Source organism: Sarcophilus harrisii, chromosome 2 (genome assembly GCF_902635505.1).
Source record: "Sarcophilus harrisii chromosome 2, mSarHar1.11, whole genome shotgun sequence".
Classification (NCBI taxonomy): domain Eukaryota; kingdom Metazoa; phylum Chordata; class Mammalia; order Dasyuromorphia; family Dasyuridae; genus Sarcophilus; species Sarcophilus harrisii.
Window position 1 is genome coordinate 484236166 of NC_045427.1, and position 27071 is coordinate 484263236.

The window sequence follows — 27071 nt, forward strand, 5'->3', positions numbered from 1 at the left end:
AAAATTCAGGTTGGGGAATAGTGAAATCATCACTGGCACAAATGGAGGTTTGGACTCAAAATACCTATTTCAATTCTATATGGGCAGATACATCTTACATTCTTTTCTACATCTTGAATTATGCTCTTTATTCTTTCCTCCAGTGCCACCCCATTCCTATTTTTTTCTAGTACATTGCCCCACAATCAATTTCTTCTCTAATTTTCATTTTTTTCTGTATCAACTCAGATCTTCCACATCTCTTAAACAAACAAACCAAAAAAACACAACTTTTATGCCAACCTGTGATATCCTTGGCAATAAGGTTCTATGTCTCTCCTGCCTCAGACAGCCAAAGTCTTAGGAAAGGATGTCTACTCTCCCTTTCACTTCTCAACCCTCATCACTCAACTGAAACTGCTCTCTCCAAGATTAACAATGTTCTCTTAGTTGCTAATGGTTTTCTCTCAGTCTTCATATAACTTCTACAGCTCTCAGCCCTGCCCTCCTTCAGTCTCTCTTCTCTGGTTTTTCATGACTCTGCTCGCTCTTGGTTCTCCAGCATATACAACAACCCCTTGGCTGGATCAACCTGCCCTCTAAATGTAGGGTTTTTCCAAATCTTTTTGATTTTAGGTTTGTCAATCTACTCTCTATACCACACTTTACCTCTCTAGAGCAGAGATATAAACCTAGGCCCAGTGGTTCACAATGTTTTGAGTAGTAGCATTAACAAGATTAAAATGTAATTGGGAAATAACTAACAAACAAATAAAAAAGAAAACATTAGGACATAAACAATATTAACATATAATTTTCTCTACCAAAAAGGCATATGGGGATCCTTATATACTGTTTAGTAGCCTCCTTTTTCTCTTTGAGTTTGACACCACTCTTTAGAAAACTCTTTTTGAGTTCTAATACATGACAGTGAAGTGTACTGAAGTGCATCCAGATAAATGCTGCAATAATGTTTGTTTAAAAAAAAGATACTTCAAAGGATATGAATAGATAATGTTCATACAAAGAAATCAAAACCATTTCTAGTTATATGAAAAAATGCTCTAAATCTCTATTGATTAGAGAAATATGTAGAGAACTCCCAGGAAGCTAGAAACTTCAGTAACTGGAATGTTCCCCTCCTCCTAAGATTAATCAAGAGTGCATTTAAGCTTGAAGTCACGAGAAAACATAAGGTCCTGGAACAATTACTGGGGCATTGTGAACTTTAAATAAGATTGAGTCCCTAGAAACTAACAACATGCTCCAGAGAATTAGATCATAGAAAACAGAAAACAGGATTGGTTACAGAACTATGTTTTTCATAGTAACATATTATTTTTAAGATATATAAGCAATACGATTTCTCTCATTAAATGGCTCTATTGAATATTCTGCAACTTCACCTTATTTTCACCACTAGCCTATTTGTTGTGCTGATCGCCACAAATGGCTCCCAACATGGGGCCCTGGTCCTCAAACAGCCCACAAAGGAAACAGAGACCTGATGGTCTTCTAGTGGTTGGTACCCCCTGGGTAACCGGAGGACAAAAGGCCTAAGTCAAGTAAGAGTAAGGCTCCAGCAGCACTGTTCACTGGCACATCTCACTTTTTATTTTCTGGAGCAAACAGACACGTAAAACAATGAGAGGGCAAATAGTTAAAGGATTGAAGAATGAAGGGAAAGATCTTAAACTTTTACAATTAATTACGTTAAAAGAGGGAGTAAAAGGGCAGCTAAGTGGCACAGTGGATAGAGCACCAGCCCTGAAGCCAGGAGGACCTGAGTTCAAATTTGTTTGGCCTCAGATGCTTAACACTTCCTGGCTGTGTAACCCTGGGCAAGTCACTTAACCCCAATTGCCTCAGCCCCCCCCCCAAAAAAAAATAAATAAAAAATAAAGGGGAGTAAGGGCTAAGAAAAATAAGTTAAGAGTATTTTTACAGGCTGTTTATAACAATACACCCTGGTTCCCCAGCAGCCCCCAAATCTTGGGAGGTAATCCCAATTTACTATCAGTAAATGGGAAGCCATAAGAAAAACTTTACACAAAGTATGTAAAGAGAAAGATCTTCAGACAGTCTCTTCTGATACCCTCTCTTTGTATAACATAAAAATTTGCTTATCAAAACTAGAAAAGTAAAGCCTAGTAGATCTTTGAAAGTCATTCTTGATAAACAAAAAAAAAGGGGGGGGGAGGTAACCCCAAGAACAGACTTGCTAAAGCACCATATATCATTAATTATCTCACATTGAATAACATGTCCCACACCTCAGCTGACTAATTTTTTTCTTTACTACATCATTTTTCCTCAGAGGAACAGAAAAGGTTAAAGAGCCGCCTTGCCCTCCTCTCACAGTATGTTATGTGGAAGGATATCAATGGGACATGGAGGGGTCTTGATAAGTAATAACCCAGGGCCGAGATTTTCTTTGCATTTCCACAGATGAAGGAGACACATGGATCCTGGAAAGATGTCCTGTCCTAATTTATCCAGAGCATGAAGATAAAAGAAAAGAATCCATATATCATCTTGTCCAGATCAAGACTTATGGGACACTGAAGAAGCCGATTCTCCTTTTCTGGACCGCAGAACAGAGCAGAGATTTTGTCACACAGTTTGGAATCAGACTTTTGTCCTGGCATAATGACTCTCATAATCGCTATGTGCATGAGGGATACTTCAAACCAAAATGGTGGGGAAATAATCAAAAGGGGAATGATCAGGTTTGGAAAATCACATTACTATTCACTCTTATAGAGGGGTATTTTTGGAATAGAAATAAGAATGTATTATCATATAACATAATACAGTACAAACATGTTTGTTTATAATGTTACTTGCAGGTTATGCAAGGTTTCTGAATACATAGGAAATAAGGCTAATACCAGTATTGTGTTTGTTATATGAAGCCTTCACTTAATATGTTACCTATACAGAGTGATAACTGGTATGACACTTAAACAGACTATTGAAGGAGAACACTGAACATTGACTAAGCAAAATAGAAAGAAAAGATGTATTTCATGTGTTGTTTCTGGAATAATTGCATTAATTTCTATTTTATCTTCCAGTGCCTCAATTGCTATGTCTGTAACCACTGTTCAGAATCAAGTGGCTCAAGCTAATTATTTGCACGAACTTACTCTAAACATCTCTAAAGGGCTTGCTATATGGAATAAAATTAGTAAGGAGTTGTGTGGAACTGTGCCCAAAGGGCTGAAAAACCCTGCATACCCTTTAATCCAGCAGCATTCACTACTACTATATTCCAAGAAATCATAAAAGAGAGAAAAGGACCCACATGTGCAAAAATATTTATAGCAGCCTTTTTTTATAAAGGCAATGATGAAACTAAGGGGATGCCCATCAGTTGGGGAATGGCTGAATAAGTTATGGTATATGAATGTTATGGAATATTATTGTTCTGTAAGAAATGATCAGCAGGATGATTTCAGAGAGGCCTGGAGACTTACATGAAGTGATGCTAAGTGAAGTGAGTAGAACCAAGAGAACACTGTACACAGCAACAAGATTATGCAATGATCAACTGATGAACACAGCTCTTTCTAACCATGAGGTGATTCAGAAGAATTGCAATAGATTTGTGAAGGACAAAACAATCTGCACCCAGAGAAAGGACTTTAGGGACTGAATGTGCCTCATAACGTAGTATTTTCAACTTTTTTTGTTGTTGTTTTGTTTTTTGTTGTTATATTTTCTCATTTTTTCTTTTTGATTGATTTTTCTTGTGCAGCATGAAAAAGGTAGAAATATTTATAGAAGAACTGCATGTTTAACATATATTGGATTATTTGCTATCTAGGGTAGGAAGCAGGGAAGAGAGAGAAAAAAATTTAGAACACAAGATTTTGCAAGGGTGAATGTTAAAAACTATCTTTGCATATATTTTGAAAATAAAAAGCTATTATTTAAAAAAAAATAGATACTACCAATATTGGTGAGTCAGGGATCTTATTAGTGTGGATATTGCTCTTTTAAGCCACCTTAATTTTTGAAATTCTTACCTATGAGTTCTATAAATTTTCTATAAATGTTTGCATTAAAAACATTGGAATCCTTCCATTTCCTTAGGAATTAGGAACCAATATTACAATATCTGGATTGACCATCTATTATTTCTTTTTGTCTTTGGTACATGACAAACCAAAAGCATTTTTCTTCATATATAATTTTTGATATTATTACTTTGTTATACTTAATGCTTAAATAATACTTTCATCCATTATTAATCTTTCCACTTTCCAAATAATAAATATTTTTTTTCTCAATGAAGCTTCCTTTTTTTTCTTTTGGGAAAAAAAACACCCCCACTATCATGGATTTAACTGTCATCTCTAAGCAGATGAATCCAAAGATCTATCTACCTACCACTACACACCTGTCAGATTGGCTAAGATGACAGGAAAAAATAATGATGATTGTTGGAGGGGATGCGGGAAAACTGGGACATTGATGCATTGTTGGTGGAGTTGTGAACGAATCCAACCATTTTGGAGAGTAGTTTGGAACTATGCTCAAAAAGTTATCAAACTGTGCATACCCTTTGATCCAGCAGTGTTACTACTGGGATTATATCCCAAAGAGATTATAAAGAAGGGAAAGGGACCTGTATGTGCACGAATGTTTGTGGCAGCCCTTTTTGTAGTGGCTAGAAACTGGAAACTGAATGGATGTCCATCAGTTGGAGAATGGCTGAATAAATTGTGGTATATGAAAATTATGGAATATTACTGTTCTGTAAGAAATGACCAACAGGATGATTTCAGAAAGGCCTGGAGAGACTTACACGAACTGATGCTGAGTGAAATGAGCAGGACCAGGAGATCATTATATACTTCAACAACAATACTAGATGATGACCAGTTCTGATGGATCAGGCCATCCTCAGCAACGAGATCAACCAAATCATTTCTAATGGAGCAGTAATGAACTGAACTAGCTATGCCCAGAAAAAGAACTCTGGGAGATGACTAAAAACCATTACATTGAATTCCCAATCCCTATATTCATGCACACCTGCATTTTTGATTTCCTTCACAAGCTAATTGTACAATATTTCAGAGTCTGATTCTTTTTGTACAGCAAAATAACGTTTTGGTCATGTATACTTATTGTGTATCTAATTTATATTTTAATATATTTAACATCTACTGGTCATCCTGCCATCTAGGGGAGGGGTGGGGGGGGGGGTAAGAGGTGAAAAATTGGAACAAGAGGTTTGGCAATTGTTAATGCTGTAAAGTTACCCATGTATCTATCCTGTAAATAAAAGGCTATTAAATAAATAAATAAATTAAAAAAAAAAAAAAAAAAAAAAAAAAAAAAAAACAAAGATCTATCTACCTAGCACCAGCTTCTTCCCTGAATTCCTGTCCCCCATTGCCAGTTGCCTATTGGCCATTTAGAACTAATTGTATCGAAAATGTGCCAAATTCAATAAATTCATTTTAATTCCTCTTTTGAAGTAACTTCCTTATTTCTGGCAAAGGCAACATCATCCTCTAGTCACTCAGATTTTTAACTTTGGCATTATCTCTAACTGCCCATTTTTTTTGCCTCCCACACAGGTTGCCAAATCTTTTCAATTCTACCTCCATAATATTACCTTAAATCCAACTTTTCTCCACACACATGGCCATCAAGCTTCTATCATTTTTTACTTGGACTGCAGCAATAGCCTCCTAACTGGTCTCCCAGCCTGAAGGATTCCCTCTCTAATTCATTATCAGTACTAAAGTTACTATCCTTAAACACATCTCTATTTCTCTACCATCTTTAGAGTCAACAGAAACTCCTCTGTAGGGTACAGAAGTCCTTTTATAAAACATATTGACATTAATAAATATTATTGCCCTTCCTATGATCTATTCAAGTTGGGTTTCTTCCTGTTCCTCAGACAGGCCACTGCACCTCTCATTTCTAGTCTTTACACAGGATATGCTCCATGCCTAGACTACACACCCTCCTCACCTCCATCTCCTAAAACTTTACAAAGAGTATAGATACATAATAAATATTTTTTGAATGATTATCCTTATGAAAGTTTCAAAGGTAAAAGAGATTAGTTTTGAACACATTTAAATTTCTGTACCTTTCAATAAGGTTGATTTTAGCACGCAGAGCATTTGTCCCACGGTATACAACCTTCCCACTGGTCATTCGCTTGGTCAGAATTTCAGGCCTAAATTAAAAATGACAAATATATAAGTTCATCATTTCAGGGAAAAGCTTCCATAGGAAATATATATATTTTGGTAATTTTCTATCACTAAATTATTCTCATCCAGTATGTAAATCCAATTTCTATCATTTACTAGATTCTATTCACAGATATAAATCCAACCATTTTTACTAAGGATCAGAAAAATCTGCATAGTGTGCAAAGATCAATATTTTTATATGCCAAACTAACAGTTTACTTAAGAGAATCATTATTATTGTTGTTGTCTGGTAAGATATTCAACCCATATTGGACCTGGAATAGCTATATATGTATATTCTTTATTCTTAAGGCTAACAGGAAATAGGAAAAGTTAAAACTTTAAACTGGTGACTTTTTATTTATTAATTTGTTTATTGCTTGCTAAGACAATTGGGGTTAAGTGACTTGCCCAGGATCACACAGCCAGGAAATGTTAAGTGTCTGGGCTGGTGCTATATCCACTATCCTACCTAACTGCCCCAATGATTTTTAATAAGGTCAATGTAACACTTTGCCTTCTCTTTTCCTAAAACCTAAATAAAGCATCAACTTCACAAGGTACCAATTAGGAAGCCATAACAAATACTTATTCTTAGATGATAAAGTTCTTTTTAATCATATTTTCCCCTGAAATACTTCTAGTACTATATTATTCCATTTCTCTTTACAGATTTTTGTTTTTTTTAATACATTTTCAATTTATTTTTGTTATCTTTCCTTAGAATTTCATTTCCTATATGTAGACTTTATTCTAAAAAAAAATTTTTAAGCCTCACAAACTTCTGACTTATTTTATATTTGCATCTATATTCAACAGACATGTTGGAATGATGAGGTACACTGTCAGAATCGCACTGATACATTGGGTGGTTTTTCTAATCTACTTTTAAAAATTCTTTGTTACAAATAATAGTTTTTTTGGGATAGGAGAGAAAGGTAAGATCTATTTGGGAATGAAGGTGATGGAATATGAGAAAAATCTTAAAACTTACCACTTACTTTTACACTGCATCCAATTTCTTGTTTCTACTTTGGCTTCTACTTCTACCCAGGATATACCCTTGTAGAGCTGTTTCCGCAAAATTGATAAAGATTCTGGGGAACTGTCTTCTTGGAGACGAGAATCTATGTCCTCCACTTCCTTTGGTGACAGCTTTTTTAGAATCACTTCTTCAACAGCTTTAATTAGTCTCCGAGTTTCTGCTTTACTCCAAGGACCATGATTGATTTCTATGGACATAGGAAAAGAGGCAATGTGACTCAGTGGACAGATAGCCAGCCTCAGAATCAACTCCTGTCTACAATACACACTCCAGACTTTAGACATTTTCACTGGCTGTTCCCATACCTGGGGTACTTTCTTTTCTTTTTCTACTTCCTGTCTCTCCTGGCTTCCTTCAAATCCTGGGTAATATCTCAGCATCTTCAGAAAACCTTAATGGAAGTATCTTCCCCCTATAGCTTATCCCTAATTTATCCTTTATATGTTTTGTTTGTGCATAGTTGTTTTCATGTTATCTTTCCCATTACACCGAAAGCTCCTTGAGAGAAGAGACCACCTTCCTTTCAGTCTCCAGAGTTCAGCACAGTGTTTGCAATTACATAATAAAAGCTCTTTGATTGATACAAGTTACCTGATTTTTTTTACTGACTGGGCAGCTCTCAAACTCTAAAGCTGAAGAACAGATAATCCCATTGATCTACAATGGGAGAGGATGTTTTCTACTAGTGGGAAGTTACCCACAACAACGAAATCACAGGTCAAACAAGAAAGCATCGTTCTGCATGGATAGCTGAATCAGGAATCATGACTCATAATCACAACATAAATCACAACTAAACAAAAATGCAACTCTAGGAATTAGCACCCTGCACAAATTATTTTCTCTTTCGGTGCTCTATGTAATTCTAAGCTGCAAAGATTATGAGTGCATTAGTGGAGAAAGTTTCCTGGCCTAGATGTTCCTTACACAAACAAAATGTCAGGTTTAGTTCCTCTCCCTAAGGAGTTATAGGATAAGAGTATATTTATGTAAAAAGAACTAAAGGTAATAACTATGGAAAATACAGTTATGTTATAGAATTTAAAGGATTTTAAAGCCAGAAATTTATTATTTTTTAAAAGAGTTAATGATTTTTCCTCACTTTACATTAGCAATAGCAATGTCTGTTCATTTCAATATAAGAAAATATAATTATGTTTATTAATATAATAATTTTTTGAATAAAAAAATAGTTGAACACAATGATAGCAGTGTTTGTTTTATGGGGGGGGGGGGGGAAGATCCTATCTGATAGTTTGTCAACTTTTGTTACGAATATATAATGTAGCACCTTTCTAACCGAAGACAATACCTCTTTTCTGTAGAAATCAAGAAGTCCTTTGTTGTAAGGAAGATTTAAAACACTTTTCTTAGAACCTAATCATCACTTAAATAAACTCCCTAACTATATAAAAGAAAGGCCAAACATTGGATCACAAAAACACAACAGCCCTGAATCCTCAGCCAAATACCCCCTATGCAATATTCAAGGACAAAAGAATCACTAATAAAATTTTGTAGTACTTACTGCTAAGTTTCAAATATTTAGCTATTCAAATAACAAATTTCAACAAGAAAATAATATTTCTACACGTATCACTCCCATCACTATTTCTCAGTTAACAAGGGAGAAAAATAGTCCAAACTGATTCATAGGGCACAATTTAATAGATTTCCAATATTTATCATCAAGTTTATATCAAGAAAAGAAATAAATCAATATTCAAGAATGCTCATGAAAAATAAATAGAACAAAAAAAAAATAGTTTTATAGCAGCCAGCTCAGATATCTGAAGTACAGTTTCATTAGTCTGACTTTATGCAGAGGGGCAAAAAATATAGGGATTGGGAATTCTATGTAATGGTTCTTAGTCATCTCCCAGAGTTCTTTCTCTGGGTGTAGCTGGTTCAGTTCATTACTGCTCCATTAGAACTGATTTGGTTCATCTCATTGCTGAGGATGGCCAGGTCCATCAGAACTGGTCATCATATAGTATTGTTGTTGAAGTGTCCTGGTCCTGCTCATTTCACTCAGCATCAGTTCATGTAAGTCTCTCCAGGCCTTTCTGAAATCATCCTGTTGGTCATTTCTTACCGAACAATAATATTCCATAATATTCATATACCACAATTTATTCAGCCATTCTCCAATTTATGGGTATCTACTCAGTTTACAGTTTCTGGCTACTACAAAGAGGGCTGCCACAAACATTCTTGCACATACAGGTCCCTTCAGTCTGACTTATTTTTAAAGCAGAAGTTACATGTCACTTACTATTGCTAATTTGGGAGAATTTCAGTGCCACAGAGAGGCTACTGCGGGACACCATTTCACCAATCTTTTTCCAATCATTTCCATGAATGGACTGGTACTTCTTTAACTTCTGAGTGTCCTTTTTACTATATCTAAGGAAGAAGAAGTACAATCATTGTGAGCAGATTATAAATATAAGATCAATGGACTTTAAAATATTTTCTTACTATTACAGAATGTTAAAATGTAAAGTAAAACACATCTGGGTTCCAATTGCAATTCTGCCAACAACTAGCTCTGGGTAACATTAGATAGGACTTTTGGTGTCTCAATTTTATTCAACAAAATAACAGGGTTGGGTTAGAGAAACTCTAAAATTTCTTCAAACATTAAGATTCTACATTTCCACTCAAAGTTAAAATTATTTTATGCCTGTGAGTCAAGAATTTGTGATTTTATCTTTGTAGGAACTTCCTCCACTAATTCTAATTTACAGTCTTAGTTATTTAGGTTAAGAAAAGTTAAGAGCTTTGTCTACTCATGGTCATATACAACATTTTTATACAACACTAAGAAAAATACTATTATATTATATTAACTACATTATTATTACTATATGTTATTACTATAACATTACTATATGTAATAAATAATTATATTAATATTATCGCAATTCTATATTAACTAAAAAATATTCTCAATATTATTATGATTATTTTCTAACAATACAAATAATACCCTAAACTAGAAAGCCTTTTACAGCTTCATAAGATCTCGAGACTTTTGAGATCACTTAGCCAAATTCTCATTTTATAGGATAAGAAACACAGGGCCAAAAATGGACTTAATCCAAAAATAAAGAAGCAAACTCAGGTCTTTTGACTTCAACTCTAGTGCTCTTTCTACTATTATTAATAAGATTCTGACATGAAAGATAAGATTTTTCACTAGGGAACTTTTGGATGATTTCATAACACAAATGATTTTATTCTAAAATTCATCCTTACATTTTTTTTTAGTCATAAATAAACTGCCTGGAGAGATTTATTTATCTGCTCAAAAGTTAGCATTATCAAAAAACATTCTTTGTATTAATCACAATTACTATGTTTAATTAGAGTAATAGCAAAGAAAGAATTCCAAAGACTATATTTAAATGTCCTATATACATTCTACCCCAGTGTTCAGAAAATAAAACATCATCTATTATTATACAGCTCCATATTCAAAGAGAGTATTCTATATTAACAAAACTTTAAAAAAATCTTAATATTTAATATACCTTTATATGTCATATATGAAAAAATACATTTTTGGGGCATTTTTATGCACAAATATTTATGGAAATATATTTCAATTTTTGAAAGGAGGCTTTAAAAAAGTGTCATCACAGAGGATCTTAAAACTTTCTGAATGTAACTGCTAAGATATTTTTCTTACCTGCCTTTATAGTTGTTGATATCAAACATTTTTTTTGCTCTATAATATACTAATTTCCATGGCCGGGGAATACCCTCACCTAAAACCAGAAAGAAAAGTAGTTATCTAAAGACATTTTTTTAAAAGGTATTTTCAGGAAGCGAAAAGTATAAAACCAAGCCACAACTATAAAATATCTTAAGTCAGTACTTTTTTGTTTTTTAATTTTAAAAAATTATTATTATAGTTTTTTTTATTTATAAGATATATGCATGGGTAATTTTTCAGCATTGACAATTGCAAAATCTTTTGTTCCAATTTTTCCCCTCTTTCCCCTCCCCCCCAGATGGCAGTTTGACCAATACATGTTAAATATGTTAAAATATATGTTAAATGCAATATACATATATATGTCCATAAAGTTATTCTGCTGCACAAAATAATTGGACTTTGAAATAGTGTACAATTAACCTGTAAAGGAAATCAAAATGCAGGTGGACAAAAATAGAGGGATTGGGAATTCTATGGAGTGGTTTATACTCATTTCCCAGAGTTCTTTCACTGGGTGTAGCTGGTTCAATTCATTACTGCTCTATTAGAACTGATTTGGTTCATCTCATTATTGAAGAGGGCCACGTCCAAGCCAGTACTTTTCAATAGAAATGTCTAGAAAGCTAAGAAAGGATTATAATACAATCTGAGAAAACAATTCTACTTTCCTACAGAATGTTTTACAAGCTGTAATTTTCAAAGCTAGTGAAGTACTACATGGCTTAATTTGATCAATGTTTCTCCTTTTTTTCTCATCTCTCTTTATTAGAGGTAAATTATCTGTGTCATAACAATGTGCCCAAACCAGTAGCACAGCAGTGTCTGACATATAGTAGGTATTTAATCAATATTTGCTGAATTGTTGAATGATCCGAAAAATTCCATAAGTAATTCACTTTTTTCATCTGTTTTGTATTCAAAGTTCCAAAATTATCCTGCTTGAATTAAAGACAGATTTTCTATAACAGTATATATTCCAATATTTCCTCAGAGAGGATTCCTACAATTTGATAAGGTGCGAAAGACATCAATAAATGAGACTAAAAAATGGAAATAGAGAAAAAAGTACTAATCTTTACAATATGAAAAGAGTTAAAAGATATAGAAACTAATCATAATCATTATCACCTGAGAATGAAAGAGAATGACTACTTAAAAGCCAAATATTTGATAATTCATGAATTGATTTATTCAGCACTGAACATTGTAAAAGAATATAGAAAAAAATCATATGACTCAATTTCTAACTTGAAAGGGGGTTATAATTAGTTTGGAAAAGATATTAAAGAGGGAAAAGAAAGTAATCAAATGTACAATTTGCCTGGTCAATTCAAAATCATAGATTTCTTAGTATTTTCTATATTTTCCTGCAGTCAGCACATAATCAGTTCAGCCAAATGGGCAGGCACAATTCTTTAAAGGAGCTAAGTGCACAAGGTTCTCTCATGAGGCCATTTGATTTTCTTCACCTTGAATGTACTTATATCCATTAAACAACCTGCTAATATTAATTTAATTTCTTGAGTGGTTTTCTTATTGAGAAAACTTTTCAGAAGATCTGAATATTCAGAGATGTTTGCCAGCTTTACTTCTCAGGATAAATAGATGAAAACTGTACAATCTTAAAAGAGGAAATGATTTAGAAAAATTCTGGTTTTACTAGGATGCCAAGGCACAGAGTATAATAAATTACTGACAACAGAAGCAGCAGGTCTGCCCTAACCAGGTCTTTAATGATTATCCTATTGTGAAAATAGAAAGATCTTAAGTACTGTTTATACAATTATTTCAAATGATTTTGGTCAATATGCAACAGTAACCAAAGCATTGGCCATCATTACGCCAACTGACAAAATCCAATTTCTCAGCCAGCAAAGCCAGGGACCAAACCAAATGACAATGAACTAGTGTGTTATAGATATTATATGTAGAGTGATGTATACGTAAATACACATGTATAGACATGTATAAAATTATGTCATGGCAAGGATTATGAGAGCTGCAGGATGCGAATATGCTAAGAAATCCTATGGAAATATTAGCAAAAATACAGTTTAAAGAAATACAGACAGCTAATTAAGAAATCAGAATATTCAACTTACCAATATGGCATCTAAATTGGTGCTTTCTTTTTAAGTCCGTAATAACATATTTCTCTTCGGGATATCTGTCTGTATGCAGCAACTTATCTGCAGTCTCAATTCCAGTCAATGATAAAAAATTTTCTACATTTTCCCGTAATTGTTCATTTTCCTTTGCAGAAAACTTGCCAAATTTAATAGGAATACCTGGAATTTCAAAATATAAACACCTTTTGTTAAATAAAAATTTTCCAAATTAGTCTTCCTAACAACTTTCTTTGAACAATTTAATTACTTTGCTACTTTCATAATAAATCCCCAGATACATAAAACCAGTAATAATAAACACTGTGAAGGTAGTAGAAGGGAAATAAAGTTGATGCTAAGGCATGTAGTTTAGGTTTTGGCTTAAAAATGGGCTAAGCTCTGGATATGCTGTATCCATATCAAAACTCATATTATATGTAAGGCAGTGTATAAGACTTTATCTTAACTCTGGGTGATGACTGAAAACCATTACATTGAACTCCCAATCCCTATATTTATGCCCACCTACATTTTTGATTTCCTTCACCAGCTAATTGTACAATATTTCAGAGTCTGATTCTTTTTGTACAGCAAAATAACGTTTTGGTCATGTATACTTATTGTGCATCTAATTTATATTTTAATATATTTAACATCTACTGGTCATCCTGCCATCTGGGGGGGGGGGGAGTAAGAGGTGATAAATTGGAACAAGAGGTTTGGCAAGTGTTAATGCTGTAAAGTTACCCATGCATATAACCTGTAAATAAAAGGCTATTAAATAAAAAGAAAATAATGGGAAAAAAAAAATAAAAAATCTGATTGGACCTCAAAAAAAAAAAAAAAAAAGACTTTATCTTATAATAAAAGCATAAGACAAGGTGACATTCTAGGTGTCTGTTATATTTCCTCCTCTTTCATTTACTTGGCAAATCCAGAGTTTTGCTGATTTTTAGTACATAATCTATCATATTGCCTTAGGTATAAAATTTTCCCCTTGTTAATGATTCTAACTTTCTTACAAAATAAATTCACCTTGTTCTTTAAATTGCTGAAACCGTTTCAAGTCATCCCTATACATTCGTTTCACTGTACCAGGTGCCCTTTCCTTCACATTAGGAATAAACTCTTGGAGTTTTTTCACTGCAGTATCCAAATCAACATCTAGATCTAGCAAATCTTCAGACATATTTTCCAAATCTGAATCTTCAGCTTCTTCCAGGTTCCTTCTTTCCTCATTTGTAGATACTAACCTAAGAAATGAAAAAAATATGAATCTGCATTAATACCATCTATTTAAGCATCTTTTAACCATTTGCTTAATGTAACTCCCTCACTTCAGGGTAGATTAATGCTTCTGCAAAATGAAATTTTCTATTTTACTTATTGTAGCTAGTAACTATTAAAGGTGTACTTTAAAGAGGTTTATTCCTCCACTAGTTTGGAGGGAACAGAGCCATTCATTTCAAAGAAGGTATACAGTAGTAGGAATGTACAAACATAGGAACCTACAGTAAATAGAGGCTTGTTCCTGTGCAAATTTTATGCCCAGGTCATTCTGGGATCTAAAGGTCTTTCTCCATACATTTGATAAATAGCTTGATGAGACTATGACTAATAAATGTCTGGTGAGGGAAGAAATCCTAGTGGTTATTTTCTAAATGAACTCCTCTAAATAATCATTTCAAACCATCAGAACTTTGTAAATATATAAGCTAGGTAAAACTTGGAAGAAAACTTTTGAGTTCTATAAAATTAGAAGTAAATGCTCAAAAGTAAAAAAAAAATTTTTAGTGTCATTATCTACTAATAAGCCAATCAAATCACACAAAGTTGGTTATAATCATGAATAAAAATTCTATCTTGCAATTTTGTTTTCTTGGTAATAAAATTCAATTTTATGGACTCTAGCATTCCAAACATTGTTTAGATTAGCCTCCTTGGTGGAAGAGGAAATGGCAAATCAGCTCAGAATCTATGCCAAGAAACCCTCAAATAGGGTCATGAAAAGACAGGAGACAAATGTACAAAGAAGAGAATCATATGGCACTTAAAGCAACCTTGAGTTAAAGGAAGATTCTAAAATAATGATAAAAGTAGCAGAACTAATATGAAAATGATGTCAAAGCTGAAGGGAGGGAGGGGAAAAGTTGGAACAGAGTGAGTACAAGGGATAATGTTGTAAAAAAATTATCCAGGCATGGGTTCTGTCAATAAAAAGTAAAAAAAGTAATAAAAATTAAAAAAAAAAAAAAAAGAAAATGATGTCAAAGCTAAAGATCCCAATATTACCTTTTTTCTTCAGTTTCTATACTTCCTTTTTCTGAGCAAGATTCTTTCTTTTTCCTTTTCCTGGTGTCTTTTACTCTCTCATGAAGAGTGCTATCACTCTCTGAATTCATCACATTATCAGTTCTGTGAACCATTTCTTTTTGGCCGGAAGGTAATGCTATAGAGCTTGTACCAGGAACTGAAAAGTCATCCATAGGTGCTTGATCTTTTCTAGTTGAAGTTTTTTTTTTCTTTTTTCTTCCAGATTCCATACTGCTTTCATTAAGACCACTTTCACCCTCCAAAATGTCAGTATTGTTAACATCACCATCTGTCTTCACATGGTCAGAAGGCCCATCCACAGAGTTTTGACCAGGTACTGAAAAGTCATCAGTAAGGGTCTGCTCATTTTCATCTGAAGACTTTTGCTTTTTTTTCTTTTTCTTGACAGACTTCCTATTGCTCTCACCCTCCACAGTTTCAGGGTTAAACCTATTATCCATTTCTACATGGTCAGAAGGGTCAGTCACAGAGTTCACTCCAGGAGCTGAAAAGTCTTCAGGAAGTTCATGTTCTTTGTTAGAAGACTTTCGCTTCTTTTTCTTTTTCCGGATATATTCCCCATTGCTTTCAATAAAGGTTCTATCACTCTCCAGGACCTCAGTGTTATTAATCTTATTTGTTTTCATATAGTTACAAGATCTATCCAGAGAGCTTGGACTAAGTACTGAAAAGTCATCAGTAGGTCCCTGCACATTTTTAGCTGAAGTTTTTTGCTTCTTTTTCTTTTTCCTGATAGCTTCCAAATTGCTTTCACTAAGGGTGGTATCACCCTTCACACTCTCAGTGTTAACACTATCATCTGTTTTCATTTGGTCTTCTTTAGAAAACATATCCATTGAGTTTGTATGAGGTACTGAAAAGTTATCATCAGGTGCCTGATCATTTTTAGATGAGGCTTTTTGCTTCTTTTTCTTTTTTCTGATAGATTTCTCCATACTTCCAATAAGGGTACTATCATTCTTCAGAGTCTCAGTGTTATTAATCTGATTCTCCATGTTCATATCTTCAGAAGGCTTATCCACAAAGCCTGGACCAGATGCTGAAAAGTCACCAGCAGGTGTCTGATCATTTTCAGTGGAAGTCTTTTGCTTCTTTTTCTTTTTCCTGATAGATTCCCCAATGTCATTAAATGTGCTACCATCCCCCAAAGTCTCAACATTAATACTACTTTCTTCCATCTGGTCAGATGGCATTGAAAAATCAGTAGATGCCTGCTTATTTGTATTCGAAATCTTTCTCTTTCTTTTCTTTACTCTGACAGTTTCCACAAAGGTGCTATTACCCTCCAGGGTCTCAGTGCTACAATTAACTGTATCAATCACTTTGATTTGGTCAGAAGACATATCCATAGAACTCATTTCTGGCACTGAAAAGTTAATGGCAGTTGTGCTATCATTTTTAGATGAAGTCTTTTGCTTCTTTTTCTTTTTTCTTATGGATTCCATATTGCTTTCATTGAAGGTGCTGTCATCTTCTATAGTCTTAACATTATTCATACTATTGGATGGTATATCTGTAGAATTTATATCTGGCCCTGAAAACTCATTCATAGATACCATATCATTTTTATTTGAAGTCTTTTTCTTTTTTTTCTTTTTCCTGATAGATTCCACATTACTATTACTGAACGGGCTTTCACCCTCCAAAATCTCAACTGCTTGGTCAGTAGGCATATCCACACATTTTATCTCAGAAACTGAAAAATTGTCAGCGACTGCTTGAACATTTTTAGATGAAGTCTTCTGCTTCTTTTTCTTTTTTCTGACTAATTCTGTATTGCTTTCTCTGAGGGTGCCATTACTCTCCAGAGTCTCCACATTACTAACACTACCACCTGTTTTCATCTGGTCATCTGCAGAGCTCACACTGGGCACTGAAAAATCATTGGCAGATATCTGATCACTGTCAGGTAAGGCCTTTTCCTTTTTTTTCTTTTTCTTGACAGATTTCACTCTGTCTTCTTCAAGGGTTCTATCATTTTCTAATGCACTAACTTCATCAATCATTTGTGTTCCACTGGTGTTCATAGTGACAAGGTTTTCATCAGACAAGAAAATATCCTTAGATTTCGTATGGTTTTTACTTAAAGATCTTTTCCTTTTGTTCTTGGAGTTTGACAGTCTCATTATATCAGTAGATACTAATGGTTTCCTAATCTCACCCTCTCTTTCTAAACAAAAGGTGGCTCCTTGCTCTTGGGAACAAAAGCTCTCGTGAGAGCTTTTCTGTCTATCACTCAAATTTCCCTTCTTATTACTGATTTCATGGAGTCTGTCCTTAAGTTTGTGATCTGGATCTTCTAACTCATTTTTATCAGCTTCAGAAGTTGAATGTAATTCGTCTTTTTCATTTGATTTTGGCAGCTCTTTCCCTTTTTTCATATCTACATAAACAATATCAACATCTTTTCTAAAGTTCTCCCTTTCCATATTTTCAATGTTTTCTTTGTCTACAAGGACACATATTACTCCCATTTCCTCCTGTATATCACAGGTGACTATACTTTCCTTTTTTCTTTTTTTGAGTGAAGTGGCATTCCTTAGGATTTCATTATCATTGCAGATTTCTGAGCTGATACAAGTAGAACTGGGGAATTGGGAATCTGCTTCATCAGTAGGCCTAGGAGAATGTTCACCAAACAGCAGGACAGAGTCATTGAGATCTTTCCTGTTAAACTCTTTATTCTTTTCCCCAGTTGAGGAGCTTTCTCTGTGTTTTTTCTTCACAAAATCTGGAGTATCAATTGGAAATATGCCAGATTCTTCATCCATTTTGTGCCTACAATGAAACATTTTAATGAAGTAAGCTAACGCAAATGAAAAGATTTTTGCAAAACAGATTCATTTATCATATGAAGAAATGGTGACAATAAAATGAGACTTCATTGTGACATGACTCCAGAATCAAGGTTTGTTACACTGTCTTATTTATACAATTAAGATTTATTGCAATATATCCTTACTCTCCATTGTCACAAGATAGCCTTACGACTGGAATTTCAATACAAGAGAGTTCACAGATCCACCAATATCCCTATAGTTTACCCTTCTTTCCTACAAAGTCAAGGGTTGGAGGGGTTATATTGTGTTCAAATGAAAACATGGCCCACGTGATACCCAATTCTATAATAGAGTGAAGAACCTCATAGTAAGAATTTAATCCATTTAAGTTGGAGTGATTTTCAATATTTTGAAGTTTAAATAGATATTCTCTACATAAAATGTGAAATACTTCCTAGCCCATTCCTTATGCTCCTTTGAAAAAAATTTCTAGTGGTTTTATTGCATCTCATTTTCAGATATCATAAGATATATTCTGTAAATGAACTAATTTTTCATACATACTGCAAATGCTTCCATAAAAGTCTTGTTGTGGTATATCTTGTGAAAACATAAGAGATTTGATAATAGAATATAATCTGTAGCAGATCCAAGTTTAAAAGGTAAGTAAAGAGCCAGTGATAACTTGTACGCTTATTTTACATGAAATTCAGAAAGGATTATCAGGTAACAACAGGGTGATTATTATTTCTGGCCAGAGCAGTTCAAGGAAAATCACTGCATAAAATACAAAGAGGCTAAAAGCTGCATCGGGGAGAAAGTACGTCAAGTGAAAAAAAAAAAGAAGCATAAGATGGAATTCAGAGTTCAAAAAGACCTTAATTTGTGAAGTCCAAATGTCTCATTTTAGAGGGAACTGGAGCCTAAAGAGCTTAAATAAATTGCCTAAGGTCATAGAGCTAGTAAGTATGCAAGAAAAAAAGACTGAAACCAAGTTTTTCTGACTCAAAATCCAGCCCTCTATCCACTAAACTACTGAAAGTTTTTGTCATTTTTTTTCTAGCAAAGAACAGACTACCTTAAGAATTTTCTGATTAATGACAGTGATGATGACTATTAATAATGATGGCAAAAACAAATTGTGTTTTCAGTATTAGAATGCTAAAAAGGCACAGAAAATATCCAATTATTTATGAAATAGGGCTTCTCATACTTACAACTTCCTAACATTGGTGAAATTGGGCACATCTAATGATGAGAATAGTTAACAGGAACCTTGGCTTCTATTCCTTCCAAATATCTCTGTGCTTCTGGGGAAGTGGCTCCTAGATTATCATATTTAAGTCTATCTCCATCACATCTGCAAATGAGAAAGACTATTAAAAACACAGAGAAAATGCAAAGTTGTTAAGAATCTCAAAGACCATCTCCTACAAAACCCAATCTGATACAGACATTCCAGATTCAACAAATGGTCACTAACCTTTACTTTGACTTTTTCCTGGACTGGCAAACTTACTAAGTCTTAAAGCAGTCCACTTCAGTCTTGTCAGTCAAGAAGCACTTACTTATTAAGTGACTACTCTGTGGCAGATACTATGCTAAGTGCTGTGGATTCAAAAAGAGGCAAAAAAGCAGTTCTGGTCTTCAAGGAGTTTGTGTGGTGTTATGGGGAAGACGAAGCAAACCACCAACAAACAGGATAAGTAGGAAATAATTCACAGAGGGAAAACACTAGAATCAAAGGGATGGGGACGTGGCATGAAAAAGACTTGACCTATAAAAATGGAATTCAAATTATCTCTCTCTCAAACCCTTTCTTCTCTAAACTTCCCTATGAATGTTAAAAGCATCAAGAGAAATAGGATTTTAGAAGGTGGAATTTTTGTTGCAACGTGAAGGAGGCCAGGGAAGGCAGGAGCCGGAGAAACACTTTAGGAATAGGAAGCTGAGGGAGGCATAAGAAATGAGTTAAGATGGATGATTTTGCTTGAGAAACATTAAGGAAACCAAAGATACTGAATCAAAGAGTGCATGGCAGTGAATAAGAGGTAAGGAAACCAGAATGGATTGGGGGAGGAGGAAGAGGGCTAAATTATGAAGGTTTTTGAAAGCCTTTCATCAAGGAGATGTTGGGGTGGGGAGGAGCATTGAGGATAAATTGGAGTTGGGAGAGATTTATAGCAAGCAGCCCCAGCAGTTGGCTATTACAATAGTCCAAGTTGATGGGAACTTGTTCCAGAGTGATAGCAGTGTCACAGTTGAGAAGGGGGCATATTTGAGATTTGTGGCTGGTAAAATTGGGAGGCCATACTGATGCGGGAAAGATTCCAATCTTTGATTCCCAACCCCCCCTAGCTAATGTAAATTACCCTTTGACTCACAAATCCTGGTCCCTTTGAATTCCAATAGAAGGTCCGGACCTGTCCCAGCCCCACCCGGATCTGAGCCAACTTTGGGGCTACACCCCAAAGCCCGTCGAGCTAAGTCTCCGACTTAAAAGGACCACACTGGGAACCCCTCTTTGCAGAGATTCCAAACATGGTCGCCATGTGAGGACCCTCTGTCCAGTGCCCTCCTTATCTCTACCTTCACCTATCTCCTACTTCTAAACTCAATAATAAACCTCTTTTATTAATCTAGTTCTCTGGGCTAATAAATGCTTTTATTGGGAATCCGCGACGCTTCTAGACCTCATATACTGCCGTATCCTTGCGCCGAATCTAAGGGGGTTGCAGGGGAACTCTGTTTGACTCCCTGTACCCCAAACCTGCCACTAGACCTAACTAAACCCTAATTTCATTTAGGTACCCCAAATGTAGACCTCAACACATGTGGTCTACACCTCAACATTTGGTTCCATACCTCAACAATACCAACAAATTGAAGGGAGGGGAGAAAAGTGGCAGTGAAAGAAATTGAGGGCTTCTTGGGTTAAAAAAGTTTCTTCTTATATTCAGAGTACAACTTCCTCATGGCAGTTCCAGCCCCCAAAGAGGATAATCTCTACTGTTGTCATTTAAAAAGTTTTTTCTTATGGTTATTTTATTTGAACAGCTCTTTAAATCATCCTTTGTTTGCCTTTTATTCAAAAGGAACTACTTAAGTTTTTCTAAAGCTGAAGAGTCCAGAGTTGAAAGTATAAAAAAATTTACAGTAAGAGGACCAAAGATTTAAACTCAGCTCTTTGATTAGAATTCTAGCTGTGTGACAAAAGGCAATTCAACTAGCATTTATAGTCTCAGCCCTCAAAGATTTTAGTCTATGCAGGGTGGGGGAAGGGAGAATACAATGTCAAGAGATTAGTGAATACAAAGTAATAAAAAGTAATTTCAAAGAGAGCACACTAATCACTGGTGAGAAGAGGAAAAAAATCCGGAGACCCGGGATCAATCTCGGCTCTTGCCGTACATCCAAGGGACTCTGAGAAGGGCTCTTGGCCTTCGCGGTCTTCTGTCAGATGAGGAGCACAGTAGGGCCCCCCAGGTTCTCTACAAGTCTGAAAGCCCTTGGATACACGGCCAGCTCTGCCCGATTTCGGATCCGAAGCACCCAGCGCCCCCTTCCTCCCCAGCATCGCTGGCTGCCTGCTCCCCCAGGGCCTTCCACCAGACCAGGAGCTGTCCAGCACCCAGAGAATGCCCAGAACCAAATGGGCAACCGAGGCAGCTGTTCAGGCCACACCACTGCCTTCTTGGGACTCGGAAGGTTTTCCCGCCTTCCTTTCCCGGGTCCCCGTTCAGAAGTCGGCCAGCCCCGCACCCTCTAATGTGCCCCTCCCCAGCACGGCGTCAGTCCCCGCGGGCCCAGCTGCAGATTAAGCTAGACAGGGGAGGGCCCCCTGTGGGTTTACCGAGAGCCCAAGCTCTCCTCCTTTTGCAGAAGTGGAAACTGAGACTCACAGAGGCTTGCCCGAGATCCCACAGGTATCGAGGAGTACGGCGGGGCTTCCCACTCGAGTGGTCTGGCCCTGAACCTGGAGCTGTGTTTTGAGACTAGCTAGGAGGCTCAGTGGATGGAGGTTGGGCCAGGATTGAGGAAAATCTGAATTCAAACCAAACCTCAGACACTGGGCAAAAGACTTAACCTCTTGTTGCTTTAATCCATGGAAGAAGGAAATGGCAATTCAGTTATTTTGCAAAGAAAACTTCAAGGATATTATGGTATAGAGGGTGACAAAGGGTCAGAAATGACTCAGCAGCAACAACAGTAACAAGGAATTCTAAAAGGAATTGAAAAAATAAGATGTTTCAAGCATGGGTGGGGTGGGGGCACTAGTAATGGAAAAAGCTTAATTGTGGGAGAAGGACTGAATCCTGTAGGGAAGAGTTGGAAGGCCTATTAGATTGGAGAGGAAAGTGTATAAAGAGAGCTTGAAGTGGGAAAGATTCCCATCTCTGATTCCCAAACCCCTCTAGTGAATGTAATTGCCCTTTGACTCACAAATCCTGGTCCCTTTGAATTCCAATAGAAGATCCAAACCTGTTTCAGCCCCATAGGCATCTGAGCCAACTTTGGGGCTATACCCAAAAGCCCCTCAAGCTAAATCTCCCATTATAAAAGGGACATGCTGGGACCCCCTCTTTGCAGAGATTCCAAACATGCTAGCCATGTGAGGACCCTCTGTCTGGTGCCCTCCTTATCTCTACCTTCACCTATCTCCTTACTTCCAAACCCAATAATAAACCTCTTTTATCAATCTAGCTCTTGGACCAATAAATGCTTTGATTGGGGACTCACGCTGCTACTAGACCTCATTTACCGCCATATCCTTGCGCGGAATCCAGGGGAGTTGCAAGGTAGCTTTTGCTTGACTTCCTATACCCCAAACCTGCCACTAGACCTCAACTAAACCCTAATTTAGGTACCCCAAATCTAGACCTCAACAAGCTTATATGAAAAACTAGACAGACAGATGGAAGCTTTTGGAGAGCTGTAAAAGAAGGATGTGGATTCTGTATTTTATCCTAGGGGAAAAAGGGAATCATTATAGGTTTAGGGGCAGAAGAGTGATGTAGTCAGATCTGGGTTTTAGGAATAAGCATGCATCCATTTAGTAGGGATGTAAAGGAATAAAAGTAGAACATGAAGATCGATTAAGAGGCTTGGAAGTTTGGAAGGAGAAAAAACATATGAGAGATATTGTGGAGGGACAATTTAAAGCACATGGCAAGTAACATCATAGAGTTAAGCGAGGGAAGAATCAAAGATCATCCCAACATGGAAAACCTGGAGGACTAGAAGGATGGTGATGTCCCCAAAAGGAACCACAGTATCATAATGAGAAGGATTTGGATAGTTGTGCTAATTGGCAGTGTGGTTAAATGGATAGTGTTGGGCCTGGAATTAGAAAGACTATCTTCCTGAGTTTAAAACCCAGCTTTAGACACTTACTGTGTGACCCTGGAAGTCATTTTGTTGAGGTGTAGATTTGGGGTACCTAAATGAAATTAGGGTTTAGTTAAGGTCTAGTGGCAGGTTTGGGGTACAGGGAGTCAAACAGAGTTCCCCTGCAACCCCCTTGGATTCGGCGCAAGGATACGGCAGTATGTGAGGTCTAGTAGCGGCGCGAATTCCCAATAAAAGCATTTATTGGCCCGGAGAGCTAGATTGATAAAAGAGGTTTATTATTGAGTCTAGAAGTAGGAGATAGGTGAAGGTAGAGACAAGGAGGACACTGGACAGAGGGTGCTCACATGGCTACCATGCTTGGAATCTCTGCAAAGAGGGGTTCCCAGTGTGGCCCTTTTAAGTCGGAGACTTAGCTCCAGGGGCTTTGGGGTGTAGCCCCAAAGTTGGCTCAGATCCGGGTGGGGCTGGGACAGGTCCGGATCTTCTATTGGAATTCAAAGGAACCAGGATTTGTGAGTCAAAGGGTAATTTACATTAGCTAGGGGGGGGTTGGGAATCAAAGATTGGAATCTTTCCCGCATCAATTTAGCCTTGTTTGCCTCAGTTTTCTCTTCTGTAAACTGACATGAAATAGGAAATGGCAAACCACCCCTGCATCTTTGCTAAGAAAACCCCAAATAGGGTCACAAAGAGTCAATCAGATGAGACTGAAATAACTGAACAATAACAGAAGGACTTGAAAATGACAGAAAAGAGAAAATTACTATGGGAAAAGATCAAGAACCCCAAAGAAGTTAGCTTTAATAATCTCTACCACTGTTCTTGGAACACAGGAAAAAAGAATGGGATAAAGTACAAGGGGTTTTAGTAAGGAAGAAGAGTAAAAGTTTACACAAATGAGCTAAATTTCCAATAAAGTAGGAAAGGCCTATGGAATTGGCAATTTTGAGGGAAAAAAATGTTGCAGTAACTGCTGTGTAAAAAGTGAAACAGTTAAAAAGAATAAAATGTAATGCCAGAGAAACTGAGGCAAGATAGAGATTTGAGAGTATTTAATAATTTAGTTAAAAGGGAGAGATTTACTGAGACCAAATGCATCCATTGTTTGGTCCCAGGGCTGAATGAGACTATGTCTCCAAGAATCCAGCAAACAATGTGAGTTCTCAATGACATATATACAGGGCTCAGCGCAGGGAGTAGATTGAGGCAGGGGCGGAGTCAGTGTGCTGAGAGTGGCAAAAGGATTCTGACAGGGTGGGGTGAGCCACCTGAGATGGGATGACATAATGGGGGGATGAATCCCAAAGATGGGGAGAGGCATTCTGATATTTTAAAATATAAGATCTTTTATCCTTATCAAATATTCTGATTAAGAAGAAGGGAAAGTTTTGCAGGATTGAGCAGAACAATTGTAAACTGAGGCAGAACAATTAGGGAAATCGAGTCAGGACAATAAGAGAATTGTGGCATAACAAAAAAAAAAAAAAAAACTTCAGGAGTGGGGATGCACTGCAATTAATAACCAGAAATCTGTAGTAAATTCAGTCAATATGAGAGGATGATTTTCTCTAACAGCTTTGAAAATGTGATTATTCACAGGATGAGGAAGTAGTTCAAAAATTGTTGATTATGTATAATTAAGTCAAACATAGATTATACTTTGAAAGGAAGGAAGTATGGTCAGAGATGGGATAATAAATTGAGATAACACAAAGGGGTTATAGTATCAGAGTCCAATAACTATTTGGACCATGACTATATATGCCAGATTTTAAGTCAAAGGACTGGGTTGGAATCCCACCTTCACCATTTACTATTCTGAGAAATCACTTAACATCTCTGGGCCTCAATTTCCTCATCTGTAAAATGAAGATAAGTATGATCCCTAATATCCTTTTCCATTCTAAATCTATGACAATGACCATCTCTGTGTAGGGCTGAGGTGGAGTGAAGGTGCAGACAGACTGTGAGTCTGAGGAAGAGGGAGGACAGGTATTTAGCTACCTAGGTAACACAGTAGAAAGAAAGATGAGTGTGGACTGGGGAATCTGAGTTTCATGCTCACCAGCTGGATTAGTCTCTTATCCTATATTTGCTTCGTTCCTTCATCTGTAAAATGAGTTCAATAGCACTTACCTCCCAGAAGGCAAGGGTCAAATAAGAGAATAATTGTAAAGCCCTTTGCCCAGTGCCTGCTAGTTGCTGCTGCTATTACTTACTGCTATAGTAACTGAGAAGCAAATAGCAGTGTCTGACAGAGTAGGTGAAAAAAAAGGTAAATATTATAATTACATATAAATTATTATATACAATATATAATATCATGGTTAATAATATATTAATATGCATTATATTAATAATTAATAATAATATATAAAATAAATAATATATAATTATTAGTGGTCGCCATTACTACCCCCCAATGAAACAATAATTGTAAAGCCCTTTGCCCAGTGCCTGCTAGTTGCTGCTGCTGTTACTATTTCTACAGTAACTGAGAAGCAAATAGCAGTGTCTGACAGAGTAGGTGAAAAAAAAAAGTAAATATTATAATTATATGTATAATTTATTATAATTAGTGGTCGCCATTACTACCCCCCAATGAAATAAATAATTGTAAAGCCCTTTGCCCAGTGCCTGCTAGTTGCTGCTGCTGTTACTATTTCTACAGTAACTGAGAAGCAAATAGCAGTGTCTGACAGAGTAGGTGAAAAAAAAAAGTAAATATTATAATTATATGTATAATTTATTATAATTAGTGGTCGCCATTACTACCCCCAATGAAACAATAATTGTAAAGCCCTTTGCCCAGTGCCTGCTAGTTGCTGCTGCTGTTACTATTTCTACAGTAACTGAGAAGCAAATAGCAGTGTCTGACAGAGTAGGTGAAAAAAAAAAGTAAATATTATAATTATATGTATAATTTATTATAATTAGTGGCCGCCATTACTACCCCCAATGAGATAATAATTGTAAGGCATTTAGACCGTCCTTGGCTCACAGCAGATGCTATATAAGATTTAGCTCTTATTTTTCCTAGTCACATACACGTCGAATTCCCTAGGAACGAAGACAGACATTGTAGTCCAAGGGGTTGGACCACATGACATTGTAAGGTCCCTGACCGCTCGAAACTGTAGGGATCAACGAAATGAGGGCCAGAACGGGGAGAGTGACTTCCGTGTCGGTCATGTGACCAGTGAGTGATAGGGCTGGGGCGGGACCCCGGGAGCCCGGCCCCGCGGGACCGGGCTCCTTTCATCGCACTACGCTCCCAGAGCACCCCCTCACACACCTTCCTACCCTCAAAAGGAGAAAAGAACCATGGAAGATACTTGATCCCAAGGGCGCCCCCCTCGGCCCGAAAAGACGGCAGTTACTCACTTCCAACGTGCTCGGTCCTCGGGCCCCCGCCAAAGGTACAGAAATACTGCCCAACTTACTTCGGCGAGGTGGTCGCTAACCTAGACCAGCTTTCGCTCTCTCCAGGAAGTGATCAAGCGGAAGTCGCTGGAAACTTAC

At 36.4% G+C, this 27071-nt stretch overlaps 1 protein-coding gene across 2 annotated transcripts in view; it reads right to left on the bottom strand.

Moving 5' to 3' along the window:
• The window catches only part of TTF1 (transcription termination factor 1), a 40637-nt gene extending 13566 nt beyond the window's left edge, over positions 1 to 27071 (bottom strand). Inside the window, exons 1-9 of one of the 2 annotated variants that reach the window (XM_012553975.3) lie at positions 26934 to 27071; positions 19415 to 19557; positions 15376 to 18195; positions 14119 to 14336; positions 13078 to 13263; positions 10946 to 11024; positions 9527 to 9657; positions 7201 to 7438; positions 6098 to 6187 (exon numbers count right to left, since the gene is read on the bottom strand). In XM_012553975.3, coding sequence (XP_012409429.1) covers positions 6098 to 6187; positions 7201 to 7438; positions 9527 to 9657; positions 10946 to 11024; positions 13078 to 13263; positions 14119 to 14336; positions 15376 to 18188 — 3755 coding nt within the window. In that variant the 5' untranslated portion in view covers positions 18189 to 18195; positions 19415 to 19557; positions 26934 to 27071. Of the gene's footprint in view, positions 1 to 6097; positions 6188 to 7200; positions 7439 to 9526; positions 9658 to 10945; positions 11025 to 13077; positions 13264 to 14118; positions 14337 to 15375; positions 18196 to 19414; positions 19558 to 26933 lie in introns of those variants that run through there. The other variant, XM_023494315.2, reaches the window with a different exon arrangement.